Source organism: Chelonoidis abingdonii, chromosome 5 (assembly GCF_003597395.2).
Source record: "Chelonoidis abingdonii isolate Lonesome George chromosome 5, CheloAbing_2.0, whole genome shotgun sequence".
In the NCBI taxonomy this organism is placed as follows: domain Eukaryota; kingdom Metazoa; phylum Chordata; order Testudines; family Testudinidae; genus Chelonoidis; species Chelonoidis abingdonii.
In genome coordinates this window covers 14,716,230-14,738,553 of record NC_133773.1, presented here as the reverse complement: position 1 = coordinate 14,738,553, position 22,324 = coordinate 14,716,230, and the positions used below count along the sequence as shown (strand labels likewise).

At 46.5% G+C, this 22,324-nt stretch overlaps 1 protein-coding gene across 2 annotated transcripts in view; it reads right to left on the bottom strand.

The window, feature by feature from the left end:
* SHROOM3 (shroom family member 3) overlaps positions 1-22,324 on the bottom strand; it is a 152,316-nt gene that overhangs the window by 17,484 nt on the left and 112,508 nt on the right. For both annotated transcript variants that reach the window (XM_075066082.1, XM_075066083.1), the window contains exons 4-6: positions 13,608-13,739; positions 7,191-10,509; positions 3,864-3,940 (exon numbers count right to left, since the gene is read on the bottom strand). In XM_075066082.1, the coding sequence (XP_074922183.1) occupies positions 3,864-3,940; positions 7,191-10,509; positions 13,608-13,739 (3,528 nt within the window). The remainder of the gene's footprint in view (positions 1-3,863; positions 3,941-7,190; positions 10,510-13,607; positions 13,740-22,324) is intronic.

The following is a 22,324-nucleotide window of genomic DNA, read 5'->3' as shown; positions in this document are numbered from 1 at the left end:
CCGTCCCGATATTAAGGGCTTGTCCTATATACGCAAGTATGTCCCTCCTCCCTACCCCTCCCCCCAAAAAAGTGATCCAATTTTTCACACTTGCTATCCGGTCAGCCTACATGTCACAGTGGGCTTGATGAGACAAAACCACCCACAGAGGATCCTTTATGGAGTCGCCAGGCAACACATGAGCAAAAAAGTGTCACCACTGAGTAGTGATCCATCTATGTTTTTTTCAGGCACATGAATGGCACGCACACAAAACCCAGGTACACAATGTGACTTGGGCCCAATGGAGGGCTGGGGTGAGCGGGCACATAACTCCCCAGAGTCAATAGAGTTTCAGGGGTGTATTTGGTCCCTACATCCATGTTTTATCTATCCAAAGAATCCTGACCATTAAGTGCAGGGCACTTTACATTCCACTGGAAAATATGCTAATAGAACACACGAGTTGCGGATGCAATAGAAACATCACAAAGATGTGAAGATAGTAATAATAATCCAGGAATGCCGCTCTTGGCAGGAAAACACATAACATCACAACCCATTTCCTGCCCCTCTTGGCTCACTTTCAGACCTGGTGTTAAAGCCAGTTACTTAGAACGCTGCTTGGAAAAGACAAGGAAACAATGGAAGTTCTAATATAGCAAAGAATTATGAAGCTAAAAAAAAATGGAGAGGGCAGGAAGAGTTTAAGAATAAGAGCCAGCTGTGCCATTCTCTAATGAGCCCTGCAAGCACTGTTCAAATCCTGTAGGAAAACTGCATGTTTTAAAATATTTTAAAATGGTGGTGACATAGGGCAAAATTCTCTTCTGTGGTTTACACTACAAATCTCTAAGGGGCACAGGAGTTGTGAGACTGGATCAGAGCCATCTAATCCAATATCCTTCTCTGATTTGCCCTGTCTTGTCCACCTGGACTGCATTTCCAGCACTCATTGCATTGTTGCCCTGATGCTGTTCGATGGTGATTTGGGAGATGGCTGGGGGTGTGATTCCCAACGTGATGAAAGGGTGGAAAGTATCTTTTTTGTAGGTGGCCGGCGAGCAGAATATCTTTTTGAATAATTATCTTAATAGTGCCTGGGTTTTGTTGTGATCATGTGTCTAGAGCTTTGTATAGGAGTCGCCTTAATATTTAAATTGAAACAAATACATAAAACCGATCGACATGAAATCTGGTCAGTATCAAGAAGCCTGTTACTTAGCAGTGTCAGTAGTATGCATGCCCCTGCACCTGCTACCTATTTTGTGGGCTTTACAATCACATTTAAAGGCATCCCTCTCCTGATACTGAATGAAAGACCCTGTCTGTACAGGGAAAACCAGGAAACTGCCTCATGGCAAAGCCCCCAGTCCCGCAAGGTACCTAACCACCTGCCCACCTATAGCCAACGGGAATGTTCAAGTGCTAAGATTAGGCACCCTGCTGGATCAGGGCCAAATAAACATACAGGAACATTAGGGTAATTTTCCTCCAGTTTCTCTCAGGGTATGTCCACACTATGGGATTATTCCGATTTTACATAAACCTGTTTTGTAAAACAGATTGTATAAAGTCGAGTGCACGCGGCCAACTAAGCACATTAATTCGGTGGTGTGCGTTCATGGTCCAAGGCTAGCGTCGATTTCTGGAGCGTTGCACTGTGGGTAGCTATCCCGTAGCTTTCCCATCGTTCCCGCAGTCTCCCCCGCCCACTGGAATTCTGGGATGAGATTCCAATGCATGATGGTGCAAAAACAGTGTCGCGGGTGATTCTGGGTAAATGTCGTCACTCATTCCTTCCTCCGTGAAAGCAACGGCAGACAATCATTTCGCGCCCTTTTTCCCTGGATTGCCCTGGCAGACGCCAAAGCATGGCAACAATGGAGCTGGTTTTGCCTTTTCTCACTGTCACCGTATGTGTACTGGATGCCACTAAAAGAGGCAGTACTGCAGCGCTACACAGCAGCATTCATTTGTCTTTGCAAGATAGCAGAGATGGTTACCAGTCGTTCTGTACCGTCTGCTGTGCCATTGTAAATTGGCAATGAGATGCAGTTATCAGTTGTTTTGTACCCTCTGCTGCTGTCATGGGTGCCCCTAGCTGAGGTTGGCCGGGGGCGCAAAGACAAAAATGGGAATGACTCCCCGGGTCATTCCCTCCTTTATGTTGTATCTAAAAATAGAGCAGTCCTGCCTGAGATATTGGGCAAGTGTACTAGGAGAACCAGTGTAATCGAGAGAGCAATCAGCCGCTCCGTGTCAGGATCGCCACAGAACATGATGAGCTACATGCCATTCTAGGGGGTGCTCACTGCAACACAACCCACCCGTTGCTTCCTGCTCCCCTACCAACCTTCCTGGGCATCAACCGTGCAGGGTCCCCCCCATTTGTGCGAGTCAAGTATAAAGAATGCAGGACAATTAGAAACACTGACCTTGTTAATGAGATAAAATGAGGGGAGGCAGCCTCCGCTGCCTGATGATAGTTCCAGGTAGGACTATTAAAATGGTGCGGGGCCATGCACAGGACAACTCACGGACTGACTCGACAAGACGGCTATCTGTCCTTCGTACGGTACCATCAGCCACGGGGAAGGGAGAGGAAGCGGATGCTGATGGGTTCAATCGCGCAGCACTGTGTCTACACAGCAGCATGCAGTAAGACATAACGGTGGACATAGTAAAAAGTCAGAACGATTTTTTTCCCCTTATCTTTCAACAGGGGAGAATGTGGTAAATGACAGAGATATTACCCGAACCACCCCCAGACAATGTGTTTGACCCTAACAGGGCATTAGGCAGGCTCAGCCAAGAATGCAAATACTTTTGGAGACTGCGGGACTGTGGATAGCTGGAGTCCTCGGTACCCCCTCCCTCGCTCCCTTGCGCGTCACTCTGATTCTTTGGCTTTCCGTTACACTTGTCACACAGCACTGTGCTATGACTCTGTATCATAGCCTGGAGATTTTTCAAATGCTTTGGCATTTTGTCTTCTGTAACGGAGCTCTGATAGAACAGATTTGTCTCCCCATTACAGCGATCAGATCCAATATCTTCCGTACGGTCCATGCTGGAGCTCTTTTGGATTGGGACTGCATCGCCCCGTGCTGAACAGAGCTCCACGCTGGCAAACAGGAAATAAGATTCAGAAGTTCACGGGCTTTTCCTGTCTACCTGGCCAGTGGCATCCGAGTTCATATTGCTGTCCAGAGCGGTCACAGTGGTGCCATGTGGGCATACCGCCCAGAGGGCCCAATACCATCGATTTAGCGGCCACACTAACCCTAATCCGATACGGTAATACCGATTTCAGCGCTACTCCTCTCGTTGGGGAGGAGTACAGAAACCGGTTTAAAGAGCCCTTTATTGCGATATAAAGGCCTCGTTGTGTGGATGGGTGCAGCGTTAAATCGGTTTTAACGCTGCTAAAATTGGTTTAAACGCGTAGTGTAGACCAGGCCTCAGTTGTGGTTGTAAAGATTTACAGAGACTCAGGAACTTAACAACGTGACATTTAACAATAGCAGGTCAAACACTGTCAGAGGAAAGTGTTATTCTTAAGTTAATAGGACTTCTGCATACTAAACGAGGACAGACCACACTACAGAAATGTGCACTGGGGAGAGGCGATCTGAGAGAAGGGTTTTACCTTTAACTAATTTCAATGCTGAAAAACAAGAGCTAACAGCATCTTAGCCCCTCTAACTCTCCAGGTGTTCCATGTAAGACAACCAAAATGAGGTCCCTCAGTGCACCCAAAGCATATGGTTTGTCCAGCTCCTAATATCCCATTAACTTAAATCAAGGACATATTACAGTTGCTGCCAACAACAAATGGGTTAGCACCAGCAGCTGGAGAAGAGACATAAATATAAACCTACCTGTCTCCTGCGCCAACTATGTAAGAAGGATTTTTCACCAAGTGGCCAAATTCATTACTTTCCCCTCTCAGCAAGTCCTGCAACGCAATAAGGAACAGGTGAGCAGCATGTTGAAAATGGCTGAAGCTTCTTAACACCAGAGCACTCTGTGTGTCATTTACACTGGGAAGTGAAGAGTGGGAGTGTGGTCTAGTGGTTAGAGTAAAACTACACCACCAGGGAACTTCTGAGGTGCTAGCTAAACCAAACAGATTCACCCCAGTTAACACACAGAGGCCTGATCAGCAGCATTTCTACCACCATCCTCCCTAACAGGTTCCACAGAAGGATGGGGGCCTACGTTCCCTTCAGAGGTGCCCCCCGGAAAAGGCTGTTGTGGAGATGCCATGAATCAGCCATTACTCTCACTTCCCTGGCCAACACCGCTCCCTTTCCTGCTGCCCTGGCCACCTGCTGATCACCCAAGGAAGGGGAGATTGTGGTGGTTTTCTGTGACTAGTGGCTCTGTGGCCTGACTTACCTCAATGGAAGCCAGAGTTGAATATTGCCCAGAGACTGAAAGAGCTTTCAACTACACTGTGATTCTGAGGCCGCCATTTTCCTATCACGCCCTTCCTCTTTTGAAAAGCTAGTCACTTGTCTCCATGGGAGCTGCTGGGTGCAGTGCACATTTGCAAATCCAGTGTTGAACACTGAAAAATCTGACCCTGAGTTCTTTTGGAAATCTGGTTCTGACTGCTTCCCCCATAGGATTTAAGTCTATTACCAGACAGGACGGTAAATGCGGTGCATTCATTTCAAGAGCTCAACCTTTCCTCCCTAACTTTTCTGATGAGGTTTTCAATTTAGGGCCCTCCATTTCAGTTTCCCCCTGGTTTTGCTTGCTCTCTTTCCATTGTTGAGCATGGGAGGGGAAGGGTTAATGCTGAAAGATAGGTGAGCAGAGAAGGCGAGGAAGACAGAGACTGTGCTCTGCAGGCAGATGGCTAATAACTCCACAAGGCTATCGATTTCCTCACATCTTGAAACAAATTCCTTCAGTGACACTGTGCTGGGATTCATATTCAGCATGAAGAGAATAGCATATGCCATAAGCGAAGCCCTGAATAGCATACAATGAGCCAGAGAAGCCTGCTTATAAAATGGGAATGAATGTTTTCCACAGAGGAGCTGAGCAGGTTAAAAAACAAATTGTGCATTCCCCTCCTCACACACACTTTGACATTTTTGGTTCTGTACTGTGGGCTCTAGCCCCAATTCCAAATAACATCCCTATTAATGAAAGCAGATGCTTAACTTAAGTCCTAGTGGATTTTAAAGTATGTGCTCGAAGTTAAACATAAAGCTGCTGCCCTGAATCAGGGACTAAGAGTAAAATTTTCAATAGTGCCTAATTGCTTCAGGAGCCCACGTCCTATTTTCAAAAGTCAAAAGCCTAAAGCACTTTTGAAAAGTAGGACTTTGGGTCCTAAATCATTTAGGACACTTTTGAAAGAGCTGTTACCCTTACTGCTGGATTTAAGCATGTGCTTAAGTGATTTCCTGAACTGCGGTCTATTAAAGTATCTGCACAGTTGTTTCTCTTCTTCCCAGAGTCAGTTCCTCCGCTCACACCATTTGGCACCTTCAGTCTCACTAACATATGCATGGGGAAAAAGCAAAAACAAGCCAACAGGAAAAATAATAATGAAAGGTGCAGGACGCTCACAATTTGTGCCCCTGACAAAAGACAACAGGCTTGGTAAACAGGAGCTTGGAACAACTGGTTTCCAGACTGCCATCATAAAGTACCTTTTAGTGGTGGGGAAAAAAATATCTTCTGCCTGTACGTTCTCATCTGGAATCCTGTTTATTTTTGTTCCTGCTCTGAAATGCACCAGGAGTCAGAATGGGCTTTGCTTCTTGGCTTTCACAATAACTCTTTCTTAAGGATATGTCCTCTCATTGAATATGAAATGTTTCACAATTGACAGCAGTTGTAGTAATGTTATGTAGATGGATCCATTGTCCAGAGTGGGGGAAAAACAATGGGTGTGTGTGTGTTCTAGGCAAGGTGTTCTAGCCATTTGATATTTAGATGCTGTTTTTTATGCTCTCCCTTTAAAAAGCAGCAAAAGGACTGATGCATTTCAAGGTGGGAGTTTTAAAGTGAAGCGGTATGATGGGTTTAGGAAGGACAGACTCCCATTCTTGGTGCATTTCAGAGAGGCTCTCGCTCAGCAGAGCACTCCATTTGCTAGCTTCAACCCTTATTTAATTTATTCTACTAAATACTAGAATATTGCAACTGGATAATTTTTTTTTTTACAGTGGCAGCGGTTCCAGACGCAGATGCTCTTGTTGAGTGGAGCTATCCCTTAAAACACGGGCCTAGGTGGGCAGACAGGGAACATTTTTAGAAAGAATTCTGCCTATTGAGCTTTCATGCTGTGTTTTCACTCCATCTCCCTCACCCCGCCACTCTTTCCAATGAAGGGACCCTATATGAAATCAGCCCAGCTCTGCTCATGGCCGTGGTGTCAATGGCGCTATGCTGATTTACACCAGCTGAGGAGCTGGCCCAGGATCTTGCTTTCTTTGAAGTTCGTTTGCTTCCTTTGCTGCCAACAGAGTCACTCAACCCTCCCACCCATTTGTGACATCATCACGATTTTCACAACAACCGATTGGATGTAGAAAATATTGGCCCGGTTTCTCCTCCGCAATTGGACTGTAGGGGGATCCTCCAGGGTCGAAGAGGTAATTTAATGGCTCCTAAGGCATATCCCTCCCTGCAGGGAGCAGAGAGGGCATGGCTGGGGGAAAGGGGTGCACGGCTGGGCTTCCCTGCACCCCAGCTGTTGGAATGGCCTTTGGGGGTCATTGGTGCCCCTAGCCTGCTCTAATTTATTCCGGGGAAATGGCCTGCTGGATAGCAGCTCTAGAATTGGGAAAGCACAAAGTGACTTAAGGACCACTTTGTACACCCTTTTTCAGAGTTGTGCTCCGTGCTTCTGAGCTGCAGCCAAGTTGCTAGACCTAGGAATAAGCAGCAGGAGTAGCTGTACTCTTAAAAGGATTTACACAAACATCCTTTCCCCAAGCAAATCTCCCTAGCGTTAAGAAAACAGGAGAAGAGAAAGACAGGAGGGCTGTGCTACCCAGCTAGCTGGCATTTCGAACTGCCCCAGGCTAATTTAAACAGACCATATGGTCCATATTGCAGGGCACATGTAACCACATTGTGAGTATGGATAACATGGATAACTGAATGTCAGGCTAGCATCATAACACTCCCAGCCCACAGAGACATCTTGCTTGTGAATATCAGCTGGACTATGTACTTACCCGGTGTTTCTTGTCGGCTGTGGGAGACGACCTCGAGCGCACGTGTACCGTGACTGACTGGTTATCAGATCTATCGAGCAAGTCTTCTGCAGACACCGATTTCCCAGATCTCCCAGGCAATGAAGCCTTCTCAAAGACTCGTTCCTCCATCCTGTAGAGGAGTTGGTCACGTGAGGAACGCCGACCTGCCTGAGTGCTTTTCAAGAGCTCCGGTTTGGCTCTGTAATCTCGGCGTCTGTCCATTTTAAACTGGCTCGCAAAGGAACTGCTGCTGCCATCCTGGTGCCCTTTCTTTTGTTCAAACCCACTGAGATCAAAGCAGCCAGTCAGCCCAGGGGGAAGGGTAGAGGAAACCCGGCCTGTTCTAGACACCTGATCTAGTGACTCTCTGCGGTGGTAAAGCTTCTGATCCTGGAGAGAATTCATGCTGGAGGCAGAGGAGAGGCTCTGGCTGTCCAGGCCGCTGGCTTGCAGGTAGGAGCTTTGAGAGCGCTCTCTCAGGACCCCAGCATCGTGAGAAGGCCGCTTTCCAGTTTTGCGTTCAATGTAGTCTGCGAGTGCGTTCTGCTGCAGTTGCTTCAGCTCTGGCTTAGAGAGATTGATGGTGGAGCGAGCTTTGTTCTCTCGCTCAAAGATCTTGCGTCGGTCAGCCACCGTGTTCTCTGGGCAGATGAAATGGTGGCCTTTCTTCTGGGAGGAGAAAGGTGAGGGCTCGCAGTCTGAGACACCCACTTCGTTTATTTTCTCTGGCTCAGAGTAGGACCTCTTCTTCTGCTCGGCCGTCAGCCGCTTCCTGCCCCCGATGCGGGACACGTGCTGTGACAGCCCAGCATGGCTCTCCTTCTCAGTGTAATCCAGGACAGGGACATTGTTCTGCGTGGGAGTGATGCTGTGCCTCTCCTTGGGGATGTGAGGGGATGCTGTGGTGCTCCTCATCCCAACGTGGGCTGAGGCCGGCCTCTGTGCACTCCTCTTGGGTTTGCTCCCAAAGGGTGGGCTGATGTCGAGATCTTTGCGCCTGAATGATGTGGCTCGTAGGACCTTGGACTGAGCGTCTTTAATGCTGTTTCTGTAGTTTCTGCTGAAGGAGGTGTCCAGCTGCGTTCCAGGAGCGTCTTGGACGTTATCCCGCCACAGAATTTCCTTCTCTGGCTCGCACATCAGCTGGAACGTGCTTTTGCTCCTTGTCAGACCGTAGTACTCACTCTGCCGTGCCTGATTTGCTATCCCCATCATCTGCTGCTCCACAGGATGCCAATCAACCTCCTCAGGCTTTGCGCTCCCATTTCTGCTCACCTGCTGCACACCCGTTGGCATCTCAGAGCCAGTCGTGCTGGGTAGCCTGCACTGTTCGCTGGAGGGCTGGCCATGCTCTTGGGAGTTCGACTTATTTCGTTTGTCCTCCGTGCTGTTAAGAGAGCACCTAGCATCGGATGATTGGCTTGGCCTGTTTGGCCCATAGTTATGTCCAAAGCTGGGCACACCCATGCCCTGGGGCCTTTGACTGCCTTGCTCACGTTGCTCAATCTTGCTGACCTTCTCCAGCACAGAACAGTGAGGCTTGCTGGATTCCAGTGTCCCAGGCTGGATGCTTTGGGTACTGCTGGAGCTTAGCCGGCTCCTGCTGAAATCAGAGGCCTTTGGGTGCAGCAGAGAAGAGGGTTCCTCATACTTTGGCTCTGCATTGTGGAAGGGGGCCGTGCTGGCGGCGTCATCCTCGTGCCGTGTGAAGGCCTGTCTGTCCAAATCGTTCCATTGGCCACACCCTTGCCCTCGTTGATCCTTCTCTGCTTTATTATTGCGATTTGTGAAAGACAGTTTGGCATCAGAACAGCCCTCGCATTGTTGCCTCTCCTTTAGCTCCAAACTATTTTGCCTCCTGGTGCTCTGTAGGCTGTTCTGCAAGGGTGAAAAGCCAAGCTGCATGGACTTACTGTAACACCACTGATTCTGACTGGTGGGGTCTCTCTCACTTTTCTGTAGATTAGCATTTTTGTCCTCCTGCAACTCAGCCGCCCAGTACTCCTTGGGCTGATAAAGATCTTTGCTTTCACTGGCATCCCTCGAGCGGGCCTGCAGTGGCTGGGAATTGTGGTTGGAGTGCGGGGTGTTGCTTGTGCTCTCTCGGATGCCATGCGACATCACATAAAGGGAGCCTGACTTGTCCTTTTGGGAAGGGGTCGAATGGACTTCAGGGCTCGATGTACTGTGAGGTTTGTACTGAACAAATTTTGCTTCCTGCTTTTTCTCCGCAGCTGGTGGCCCGTAGTCTGGCCGATAGAAGACGGCCGATCTGTTTGTGAAGCTTTGGTTTCCATTCTCAGCGACGCCAGAATGGCTGCAGACTGGGGCCTTCTCATACGAGGCTGGAAGAGGTGGAGCGTATCCACTCTCTTTGGCCAGAGCTGGATAAAGCATCCCATTATTGTTTGCCGAAGGCTGGGGCACCTGAGCAAAGTGCGGCTCTGGGGAAGGTACAGGGTAGACGCCGGTAGGAAGCAAAGGCTGTCCTGGCTGTGCTGCCTGGGAATAGCTCTGCTTAGGTTTCACTCTGGGGCTGCTCTCAGGGCTTTTCTCCACCACCGTGTGCAGCTGCCCTTCCACAAACATGGGTTTCAGCAGCTGTCCCTGCCCCAGGGAGACAGGGCCAGATGACAGAGGCCAGGCCCCTTTCGGCTGAGCTCGACATGGCTTGTTTTGATCGAGGCTGGACCAGGAGCTGGGCCTCTCGTGGTGCCTTATTGCTGCATAGCTGTCACTGCGAGTTGGTGGCATGGGGGGCCCCTTTGGGTGCTGACCCTCACTGTCGGAGGAACTCCTCCTTTGCTGTCCCCAGAAGGGGACTCCACTGTACCGGCTGTGACCATGCAGCCTGCTGTAGCCACGGCCTTCTGTCCGAGTCTGCCCTTCGCCGCTTGGACGCAGCGCGGAAGAGTTCACTTCGTACTCCTCAGAGACCCCTCGCTGGGCGTCGTAGACCGTCTTGACATACCTGATGTCAGCCTGCCTCATCCCCTCCTGCGGGCTGCCTCGGGAATGCACGTTGTCCATGGAGAAGGAGCGCTCCTTGCAGAAGGAAGGTGCCGGGCACTCGGGGATGCTGGAGTTGGTGGAGAAGGAGCTGTAGGCGGAGTCCCTCTTGCTGTGGAGTTGGGCAAGCTGGTCGATGCTGTTGGTGGACTTGGCTGGCGAAAGGTGGCCAGGGTGATATCCAGAAGGAGTATGGTCCAAGGTTTCCATGCTACCCCACGAGCTGTACTGGTCAGGGCTTCTCCTCAGATAGCCATGGTCATAGCCAGAGAGATCACTCGTGGATGAACTAGAGGGGAGAGAGAGAGAAAGGGAAAATAGACTGTTAGCAAGAGAGGCATGCTTTGGCTTATAAATGAACTCAGAGGCAAGATGTTTAGTTTTTAGAAGTACAGACGAAAACCCATATTTGGGCCTGACTGTTCGCTGTGTGCAGTCATCTTGGTTTACTAAGAGAAATTGCTTGACATTGCAACACGTCTCCTATTTATCACTGGAGGGTGGGGGTGGGGGAATAAAGACGGAAGCACTGTGCAAGCTTTGGAGCCAGGGAAGATCTGCCACACCCATCAAACCCATCCAAAGCATTTAAAAAATAAAAATAAATGCAGATGCCAGAGAGGGAAAGAGCAAGGGAGTAGGAGTGGCTTCTTGGGGGGAGGAATTGAATCTCTCCCTTTTTTTCCATTTTTTTTCTTTTTATGGAGTTGAAGGCTACACTCTGGCAGTCTTCCTGGAAACTCAACTGTAGCAGAGAAATTTTGTTTGCTGTGAGAAAACTAAACAAACAAGACAGAAGGGAGACGGGGGGCATGTATGTGTGGATGTCTGTGTGGGAAGGAAATTACAGTAGTGTTTTGATAAGGCCCCAGGAAGTCTTTACAGCCCCACCACGGATGTAGTTTAACAGGCAAGGGCGTTCCCCATTAAAGGATCTGCAGAGCATTAGCTAGGTCAGATATAGGTTGGTGGAGGAACCTCTGATGTGGTCACTGGAAGTCTGTCCATAAAGAAGACTATTCAAGGAGTTACTGGGAGGGAGGTAGCTGCTCTTGTCCCAGACATACTTATGTTTCAGAATGGGTTTGTTCTCACTAAGGGGGAAGGTGTGCAAGTTTTAAATTGTTGGGTGGGACTTTCTAGGCTCACAACTCCTGTTTCACTCCATCAGGTGTTTCTGGGGCTGAAGTGGGTAATTTGAGGCAGTACTTTTCCTCTCCCTCTGTCCTATGCAGGTCTCCCTCTGGACACAACTCACGCAGTCGCTGTTTAAATGCCACTCTTAGCTATGGCCAGAAGGAGTTGCTTGGGAGCTATGTAAAAGGAAACCCTCATTCCCCTACACAAGGAGCTGAGCAGGCTGCCCCATCGCACTCCCAGGGACACTGGAGCAAGGTTCTGAGCTGGGAAGCACTAACTGATGGGCTGCCCAACAGCCGGGGTTTGGCAGTGTGCAGAAAACAGTCACATGGTAGCCACTCGGGGTGGTTAGGAGTCACACACACAGTTTAGAAATAGCTGTATTTCCTGGAATGGCAGGCCCAGTTCCTGCCCAGGCTCAACATGGCCGTTCATCTTGCTTGCTCCACGCACATGCCTGTCTGTGTGCACTTCCAATGAGATTGGAGGTGCTGAGCATCCACAACAACCATTGGAGCTCATGGGAGTCGGGGATGCTCGGTAGCTCTGAAGAGCAAGTTACCAGGTCCTCTGAGGCAGCCGGTATAAGGTGAAGCAGACCGTAGGCTAATCTGCAGCCACTAAAGAGTCCCTGATGCTTCTCAAAACATATTCGCACTGTAACCTCCCCATGCACAGCTGGACTAAAGGAGCTAAGCTGAGCAAAGGACAGCTAGAAAGAGAGACGGGTGGATAGCCTTAAGGAAACGCAGCGAGAAGGAGTCTGCCTGCAAAGCAAAGGATAAGATATGCGGAAAGAGGTGCAGAGACACATATGTTGACATGGAGGGGAATAATGTCAATGAAACCTCAGAACAGCCACGTTGTTCATGTCCTGTCAGCTGCTGATCTGCTTTCACATTTTATTTTAGTTTTTTCTTTGTTGAATAAACAATGGACTATGGGTTTCAGACCCGGACAGCCAGACTCTCAGCCAGGACCCCGGCAATAAACCCAGGGAAGTCAAAGTGTGGAGCTGGCAAACTGACCACTAGATGCCACTGGTGTTCCTCATTAAAAACACTTGGAGGAACAAGCATCCTTGGCAGCAGCCAATCCAGGCCGGAGTGTCTCTGCCAGAAATGCAGCAGCTGTAATGCAAAGCCCCTGGCTGTCAGATGAATGGGTTACTAACAGGATGATTTGAGCAGAGGGCTGGAGGGGGAATTTCTACTGTAACTCTTTTTTGTAATCCTAGTTTGCCTTCCCCTGCCCCACCGCCCAGGCTCTTTGGAGCTGGTTCTTGGCTGACATTTGCAGTGCCAGCATTTAAGTTGCCCAGAGGGTTTGCACAGAGGCTCTGTGGAGAATCCCTCCTTCGGAGGCCCATCTGCCTTTCAAGGGGAAACAAAGAGGGTAGAATTGTGCATGTCTCCCCGGACTGCCTATGACACTTACTGACAAATGCCTTCTGGATCTTCTTAGCACAGTCAGAAAGAGAACCCCCCCACCCCCCGGCTGGGATCATGGCATTTGTTCAAGTTTGCAGCCTAAATAATGGCTGGAGGGGTCTGATCCTATATTCTTTTAACAGAACTAGGATCTCAGGCTTAGTGTTCTGGGACTGAAAAACTTCCTAACTGTCAGGGTGGTTAAGCACTGGAATAAATTGCCTTGGGAGGTTGTGGAATCTTCATCACTGGAGATTTTTAAGAGCCACTTAGACAAACACCTGTCAGGAGTGGTCTAGATAACCAGTCCTGCCACAAATGATGACCTCTTGAGGTCCCTTCCAGTTCTATGATTCTGTAGTAACCTACCGCACTGACTTAGGAGGGAAACGCACACACATAATTATAACTCTGATCCCTGCAGAAAGCAATTGGCAACATCAGGAAATCCCTCACTGAACCTCTCACCCTGGGAGGACCATCTGTGATGTAACACCATCGGCTAATGAAATCACTGTGTGTCTTTCAACTGACTTCACTGAACTGACGCACATAAAATTACCATTGAAGTCAATGGGAGTTTTGCTTGTGTAAAGGCTGAGTGAAGACTGGCAGGATCTGTCCGAATGCACCAAAGCAGGTTGCAGTAGACAGGCAGTTTGGCAGGGATGACTGATTTACTGCTCAGGGAGGAAGGATACTTTCTATGGATGAGTAGAGAAGTTTTCTTTTCTTGGGATGATACACTAAACAAAAACCAACTCTGCCGTATTCCTCTGAGTTATACAGTACATTGCCAAGACCACATGGCCCTTACCTGGAATGGTAGGACTGATGCCAAGGAGTGCCAATCGTGCCCTGAGATATTTGCATCATGCTGGGATCGGGTTGGTTCTCTATGAATTTGGTTGAATGCCAGGAGTGCGGTCGGCCCACAAGTTCAGCCTGCCTAGATAGAAAGAGAGAGGGATCCGAAATATTAGCAACACCCAGTCATTCGGCTACTTTTTCTGAGGTAAGACCCATGTAAACGGACATTGGCAAATAAATGTTAATCAGCACATATCACTCCTCAGGCTTCTGTTTGCTGCTGCTTTTCAGGCAATTAATTTGAAAGAACATTGACTTATCCACTCATCCTGCCATATGTACACACGACAGCACATATTCACATCCAGGCACATTCATCCTCGTGCCAATACATGCCCATCAGCACATACACTGACATGTTGACACACATGGATACATATGAACATAGTGAGCATAAATTCTGTTCACATAAACATATTCAAATATTGTTACCAAGTCCACTGGCTTCTTGTAGAGATTTTTTCTTGTGTATCTTAATAGAAGACATGGGCACTGATCCAGCAGGATGATGATCCCTTGTATCCACAAGAAAAATTAGGCCATAACACCATTTCACTATTTTTTTGCAAACTATTTGCTAAAGATTCCCAAAGAACAAACCATTATTTCAGTTTTAAGGCCACCTTTGATCTTTAGTGAAGGAAAGAGATCTGTTTTATCCCGCTGTTATGACAGGATCTCATTAATAAGAGCTGAACTGAAAATTTAAAAAGGAGGAGCTGAACAAATCAAATTTTCCCCATAGGTGTGTTTAAACAGAGCTCTTTGGTTCCATCCCTTGCCAAGAAAACAAGGAAACTGAATGTGGTCGGGCGGGAGGCTGACAGAACTGGATTTACAAAGTAACTCATACTGTCGTCTTCTCTTATTCCTGAAGTGTCCCTTCATAACACGAAGAGACTTGGGGATTTAAAGAATCTCTTGTAATTTTGGTAGAAGCAAAACCTACATCATTTTCATTTCTTGTTTGGGAAAGCCCACTGTTTGACAGATAGAAGTATGTTTTCCCTTGAATCCAACAGCAAAGAGCTGTAAGAATTGTGCTGCCCAGTCCTCTAAGCCATTAATACTTTAAAAGCAATTCAGCCAACAATCCTGTAATAGCATCACGAGTAAACAAGGAAGCTGTGACTCTAACTCAAAAGACAAGCACTATAAATTTAAGTGTAGGATAACCGTGCATTGTGTCCACACCTACTTGTTGCTGAAAATGTGGATTAAGTGTAATAGAATCTTAGGAGAGTTTAAACTAATAGTGGTGGTGGGTGCTTTGGTACAGGTGACCACCTGCTCATGTTGCACAGAGTCATGCACGCAAGCTCTGTGGAAAATCAGAGACTGAAACGTGTTTGTGCACCAAACTAACAAGACTAACTGATCCAACTGCTATTGAATTCAGTGGAAATGCTCCCTGTGACCTCACTAGGATTGAACCCAAAAGTCTACAGATAATTGTTCAGCTAATGTCTTCTGTGTAAGTGTATGTGTGCGCCTGTGTGCATGCAGCACAACAACATAGGTTCCTGGCATGTGCCTTCTAACACAGGATTAGGCACAGAGCTTGCTCTTTCAAGTATTTGCACAAATCTAGTTTACTCTGAGTAAGGCCGTCCTTAGAGGAAGGAGACTTGTGCAATTGAAACTACAGGATCTGCAGCTGAATATTTCTCTCCAGTTGTGTATTATGGGAAGATGACCACATTTAACTCATCAAAGCAAAGCACTGGTTTACCAAAGGCATGTCTTGAAAAAAAACATTCCATACATGTGCTTGACCCCAGGGTACAGGTTCCAGGTACCAATCTAGAATCACCGCAAGAGTAAACATTTTTTAAAAATGGCCACAGAACTGGCTTTGGAGAGGCTGCAATATTGTGAGAACCTGACTCTTATCCTAGATAGATAGGCACAGTTGTAAGCCTCTCAGTACTGCAGTTAATTTCTACTCAAGACAAACAATGCGCCACACCCTCCGCTGGTGTAAATCAGTGTAGTTCCATTGGCTTCTGTGAAGCCAGGCCAATTTACAGAAACCAAGAATCTAGTCCAGAAAGTAAATATTGCAAAAGGCAAAACTGCTCCAGCCCTGAACTCCCCCAACGCGGAACCCCTTCCTGCACCCCAAACCCCTCATCTCTGGCCCCACCTCAGAGCCTGCACCCATAGCCCTGACCCCCTCCCACATCCCAACTCTCTGCTCCAGCCCTGAGCCCTCTCCCCAAACCCAGAGCCCCTCCTATACCCCAAACCCCTCACCCCGGCCCCACCCGAGCCTGCATGCCCAGCCCAGAGCCCTGACCCTCTCCTGCATCTCGACCCCCTGCCCCCAGTCCACTGCCCCATAACTCCTCATTCCCAGTCCACCCCACAGCCCTCACCCCCGCATCCCAACCCTCTGCCCCAGCCCTGAGCCCCTCCCATACCCAAAGCCTCTCATCCCCAGCTCTGTTGGATCGTGGACACCAACAATTTTCTTCAACTGGGTCCCCAGAAAAAAAATTTGAAAACCACTGATCTAGACCATCCCTGACAGGCGTTTGTCTAACCTGCTCCCAAAAACCTCCAATGACAAGATTCCACAACCTCCATAGGCAATTTATTCCAGCGCTTAACCACCCTGACAGTTATGCATCTGATGAAGTGGGTATTCACCCACGAAAGCTTATGCTCCAATATGTCTGTTAATCTATAAGGTGCCTCAGGACTCTTTGTTGCTCCTGACAGTTATTTTTTTCCTAATGTCCAACCTAAACCTCCCTTGCTGCAGCTTAAGCCCATTGCTTCTTGTCTTACCGTCAGTGGTTAAAGAGAACAATTTTTCTCCCCCCTCTTTGTAACAACCAGAGTGGGTCTGATTCTCCCCTCACACCTTTTTAACACCAGTGTTGCTCATTTCATGTCAGGGCAGCTTCATCTGGCTTACATCAGTGTAGCTGAGAGGAAAATCAGGCCTAGTAGTTGAAAAGTATTTGCTTTATTTTGACTGAGTTCCTAATCAAAAGGAAAAAAATATATTCTAATTGCTGTGCTGATTTTGCGAAAAGAAATAAAGCATACCTGGGAAAAAGCTTTTCGGTTTTGCCATTTTAAAATCAAAGAGAAAAACAGCAATGGGAAAAGGCAACAGTGAGAAATTTAAATTCACTGGCTTTTATCAGTGTGAAGATTACTCTTATTTCGGTGTTTATCTTGCACTATGGAGCTATCTGGGTTAGTCAGGAACAGTGAGCTTTTCAACTGATATACATGCCTATTCATTTTACAGTGCAAAGATATGGATACTGTAAATCATGCCGAAGGACTTCACTTACAATGAGCATGGAATTTATTAATTGTCTGACATATCCAGTGATTTACTAGGGAAATTTCTAGTGTTGTGGGGAAGTTATACAAAGCTCCTGAAGCTACGGATTGTGGTAAATAGTGTGCTGTGATAGATAGATAGATAGATAGATAGATAGATAATGAAAACCACAGAAAAATATATGGAGGAGAGGAGGAAAAATACATGCCCCAAATGCAAAGTTTTTGAACGTGTATGTATGGGCCAGATCCTCAACTGGTGTAAATCAGAGTAGCTCCACTGAAGTCAATGCTGATTTACAGCTGCTGAGAATGTGACCCTCAGTGGGAGAAAATAGCTCTGTAGTACCTCAGGGGTTCTCCCAACAAATAAATCGCAGAACATAACAAGGCAGCAGAGCTGTGGAGATGCTTCTTTGCACCTGCAGTTCAACAGAATGTTAGTTAAGCAAGGCTGGATTCTCCATTGCCTTTCACCTTGTGCAGTAACTTATACCAGGGCAAGGTACGTGCAAAGATTACACAAGGTGCTGAACAATGGGAATCTGGCCCCTAATTCTCTAAGCTCATCTCCAGAGAATACTAAAACACAAAGCAAGATGAGTTCCAAAACAGAGACATTACCTTGTAGCAAACATCAGCATTTGTGATAGCAACCCTCTGGCCAAATCAACATCGTATGGAGAAGGTGCTTGCACAAAGCCCTTTCTCTGTGCTCTCTGTTCTTCTTTCAGCCGCTTTTTAGATATAAAAGTTCCCCAGGAGCTCCATTTTCCGCTGCAGTTGTACAGTCTGATCTGAATCCAGGGCACTGAGTTTTAGGGAAGTTTCATCAACTAACCATTCCACTAACGTGACCAATTAAAGCCACACTGGAGTTCCAGGCATAGCAGGCATCTCACAGTGCACCATGCTAGAAGAAGTTAACTGCTGAGTGTCACAATGCAATGCAAGAAAAAGCAAGGAGGGGAAGAAAACTGCTGACCACTTCCACTGGGGAAAAAATGCTTCATGGTAGAACCCAAGATAAAATCCAAAGTTCCATTTTGAATGATATCACCAGTATTAACTGTAGCCTCCTCCACACACAAAAATGACACTATCTGCAAAACCCCATGAGAATTCCTTTGCAGTGTTTCACTACAGGCTTCATTGCAAAACACTGCAAAGACCTTTGGAGGGGAGATGAGCAGATCGGGGGATCTGTACATTTTGGTGCCATTCCTATAAAGTGTGGAGCAGTCATGTCGTATAAAGGTTGCCGTATGTATATATCAGCGCTGGGGTGAATATCAGATGAAAAGAACAGGGATAATGGGATCTCGACTGCACAAAGATGTCCTTGTACCACACCAGTGAATCCCCCTGATTCTCACATCTCAGCAGTTCATCAAGGGGTTTCCGACATGATATCAATAAAGTGAGGAGAGAATGGATGCCAGGGCCAGCACGGAAAAATTATCTCGAGTCTATTGTCAGGGTTTAGAATTTGGCTATAAAAATTAATTTCACTTAAAAGGGACAAGTTATTTAAGAAGTGGTTACTGCAAAAGCAGGCATACATAACAACCGCCTTCCAAGGTACTGGATGCACATGGCTTAGCAAATCCACACTAAATGAGTAATCTCTCACCTGAAATCACAGTGGTTTGCCTTACAGGGTAAAACCTCCATTTTCACTACAGCCTAAATAAAGGGAGCTCTTTACCTGTCAGGCTCTCTCTCAAGTAATTAATAGGTTTCTCCATCTTTTATATAAGCTATTTTTTACACCCAGGAAACCCCACTGCAGTCCATGGTCCTGTCAAAGCGCTCTGCAGCTGTCTAGCTGGATATTTAGATTTGATTAAAAAGGAATCTTTTTATGTGAATGTAGCCCCCTGATTCAGCCAGGCACCTGAGTGTATGGACTTCATTACTGTGCTTGAGATCCATTTAAGTCGTTAGAACTTAAGCACGTGCTTAAATACTTGGCTGATTCAGGGCTTTGAGTGTTTATTAAATGGGAGGATTGTCAGCAATAGCTAGAGTCAGGCACAGGATAAGAAAGCACTGGGCAAATTTCTCAGCAATGTTATGCTGCTGCATTTCAGCGACCTGCAGTAGCTCTCGCTATTCCAGTCCAAAGTGTCTACTGAGCAGAGAAAGGCAACTCAGCAAAATGACACAGAGTTTTGAGACATGGGTGAATGTCTAGCATAAGACCATGAATCCCATCTTCACTCATGAGCTAAGGTAGCTCTGCAGAGATGAAAGGCGAGTGCATTAATTCAGTACACTGCCATGGGTGGAAACTTCAGATTAAATGCTTTCTCCAACTCGTACTTAAATAATACTGCATCACCCATAGAGCCCCTTAGGTCCTTCTGAAGACAAGAAGTGGTTGCAATAGGCATTTCAGCAAGACTGGGCAAGTTAAGAGGACTGCCAGACGTCAAACAGGGTGGTCTACCTTCTCTTAAATGTAGCACTCACTTTGTGGGTCTGAAGGTAGGAGGGGCTTACAAATATATACTTCAAAACCACATGGAAAGCATTCAGTCAACAGCTTCCCCCCTACCTAGTGCTAGATGGAAACATGTTACAGCCTCAAGGCAGCTATAAAATTAATCAAATAGATCTACTGGTTTTTAAGATGTTTTGAGTTTTGAAGGATTCATTTAACAATAACCCCTTTGCATCTATGGATTATGGAACTTCCATTGCTGGTGGAGGGCTTCATACCAACAGCCAAAATATTCAAGGGAAAATATTGCTGCAGAGTGGCAGACAATAATAATGGGGGACAAGAAGAACTTTAGACTGATATCCAAGTTTCAGTAAGACGCTGAAGCTAAAGAGGAGGATTCTGTAAGGAATGCCCCTTCATCAGCTGGTGTATCATAGGAACCCAAGTCTACAGCTGACAAACTTAATTTGATCCATGCAGGGAATAAAGGGATGTAATTCAGTCTTTTAGAACATGAATCAGTGCACAGTAAAGGGCCTATCACTGAGTTTGACTGATTACCAACTAAGTCACCATTGTCAACACACCAATCAGGTGATCTTCATTTGTTGATCACAGTATGCAGTTGAGGCTACAGGTGTACAGATGTTCATCAAACTCATGGCTGACATATGAATCAAAGAACCTTTGGTGAGTTTAGATTTTCCTAGTAAAAGCTAATCCATGTGGATGGACTCCCGTATCCATATGGGTGGGTATAACGGTCAACCAGCATGGATCATCCTGCTGGATCAGGGCCCATGCCTGCAATTAAGATACACAAGGGAAAATCTCTATGTTAAAAAGACCTGAGAAGAAGGATTTGTATAATGAAAACATTGTCATCAATGGAGCTAGACTGATTTACACCCGCTGAGGATCTGACTCAGAGTTTGTCACATTTCACTGTAGCAATATACCGGGCACCGTTAGAATAAGGATATGTTCTATGTGCATCCACCAAAATGGCAGTCAGTCCCCAGAGCCTGAAAATAAATCAAGTGCATTGCACTTCCTGCTTCATATTTATTTTGAGCCATAATCGTCATTACAGTCCTTGTGCTTTCTATTAAGCAGAAAACTGACTCAGAAAACCTCTTAGGATTTCGACAGAGTGAAGCTACAATCCACTCAAAGAGACGTCATTCATAATTAAGGTGCAGTCACGGTTCTCAAAATAGCACATCAGACTAGGCCAATTAGAAAGAAAATCAACCTTAATAGCCTCAGCTTTATTCCTCTTTACTGATTCTGTTTGTTTAGACTCACAGAACCCTTCGAAGAAGTTTTGGTGCCAGGGTGGGAGGAAGCTGTGTTCCTTAATAGACATTACTGAAGAATAATGAAAACTCACCAGAAAGATTACTGAAGTCAGTGAGGCATTACTCAAAATGTCACCAGATCAACATCGGGCCAATCATATCTCCCCACAAGGTTTGCAAAAATGGAACAGAACTAAATGCACACGTTTATTTTTCTGCATATGCTCAGGCAATGTTCCCACTAACAGTGGTGTACGCCAGTAAAAAAAAGGACATACTTCACACAGTTTAGGTAAGACCTGTGAATATACTGCAAACTGGCTTTTAATCCTGTTGGCTTTTTTTAAATAATTCAAAATATATTGAGAAGTACATTATGGGCTATTTCCAATAGACAACTCTCTGCCTGAGGAAATCATTTCAAAGTGTCCCCAAGATTTCTCGCTAGTTTGATCTTTAGTCATAGATCAAGGGTAAAATTTATCTGCTGAGATCACCTGAATTCTAGCATGGACCAGTTTGGTCCCACTTGTACCTGTATTGCTTGCCCCATTCCCAGTGCTTAAGACAGGTTTCAGTTTTGGCCTTTAGCTGATACATTCAAATGTTATTTGTTTACGGTCTTTGACAAGCTCCATTTAGGATACCTGAGATGTGCCACGTTGAATCTTTATAGCCATGTCATGTTGCATTACTTGTGAGAGCTTTAACACACCTCTGAAATCACTTTACATTTACTTAGGGATTGTCTAGACAAGCATTTAGTTTGTGGCAAGCTGGGGTGTAAAATCGACCTCACACTAGCCAGCCATGCACTAAGTGCCCATGCGGACCCTGCTGCAGTGTCCCAGAAATTCCCTAGTGAGCTTTGATCTGGTCCAGTTGCGAAGTGGTGTCAATCCATGGCTGCATTAGGAAACCGTTGGAGCGCAGCAGCCGGGTGCACAGGGACAACGAGTGAACAGCAGGTTAACATGGGGTAGATTTACACCCCACCTTGCTGTGAACTAAAGGTATGTCTACACAGCAAAAACACCCCACAGCAGTGAGTCTCAGAACCTGGGTCAGTTGACTCAGGCTCATGCTATCGGGCTAAAAATAGCAGTGTTGGCATTCCTGCTCGTTCTGGAACCCAGGCTCTGAAATTCGGTGAGCTTTTACAGATGGGGAAACTGAGGCATACAGCAGTGAAGTGACTTGCCGAAGGTCACCCAGAGCTGGTAACTGGATTATGCTCTAACTAATTATCTGATGCTTAACTGTCATTCAGTAACAAGTGCAGCTAACAGAGAATATCTCTGAGATTTAAGGCTCATCTTACTCAAGCCAAGAGTCCCACTGACTTCAGCTGACATTAACTGGACAACTCACTTGAATAAAGTGAGCAGGATTTAGCTGTTAATATGAGAGCTGATGTAAAATAACTACATGCTCGTTGATTACTAGATTCAACAAGTGTGTCCTACTGGAATCTTTTCTGAATGCAGCGTTTTTAACAACCTGTAGTATTTATTTAGCCCCCTATATAAAGTCAATGAAAGGGTGTATCAGATCCAAAATTTGAAGGTGAACCATACTGATTGGGTTCCATTGCCAGAACACTCACGCCGT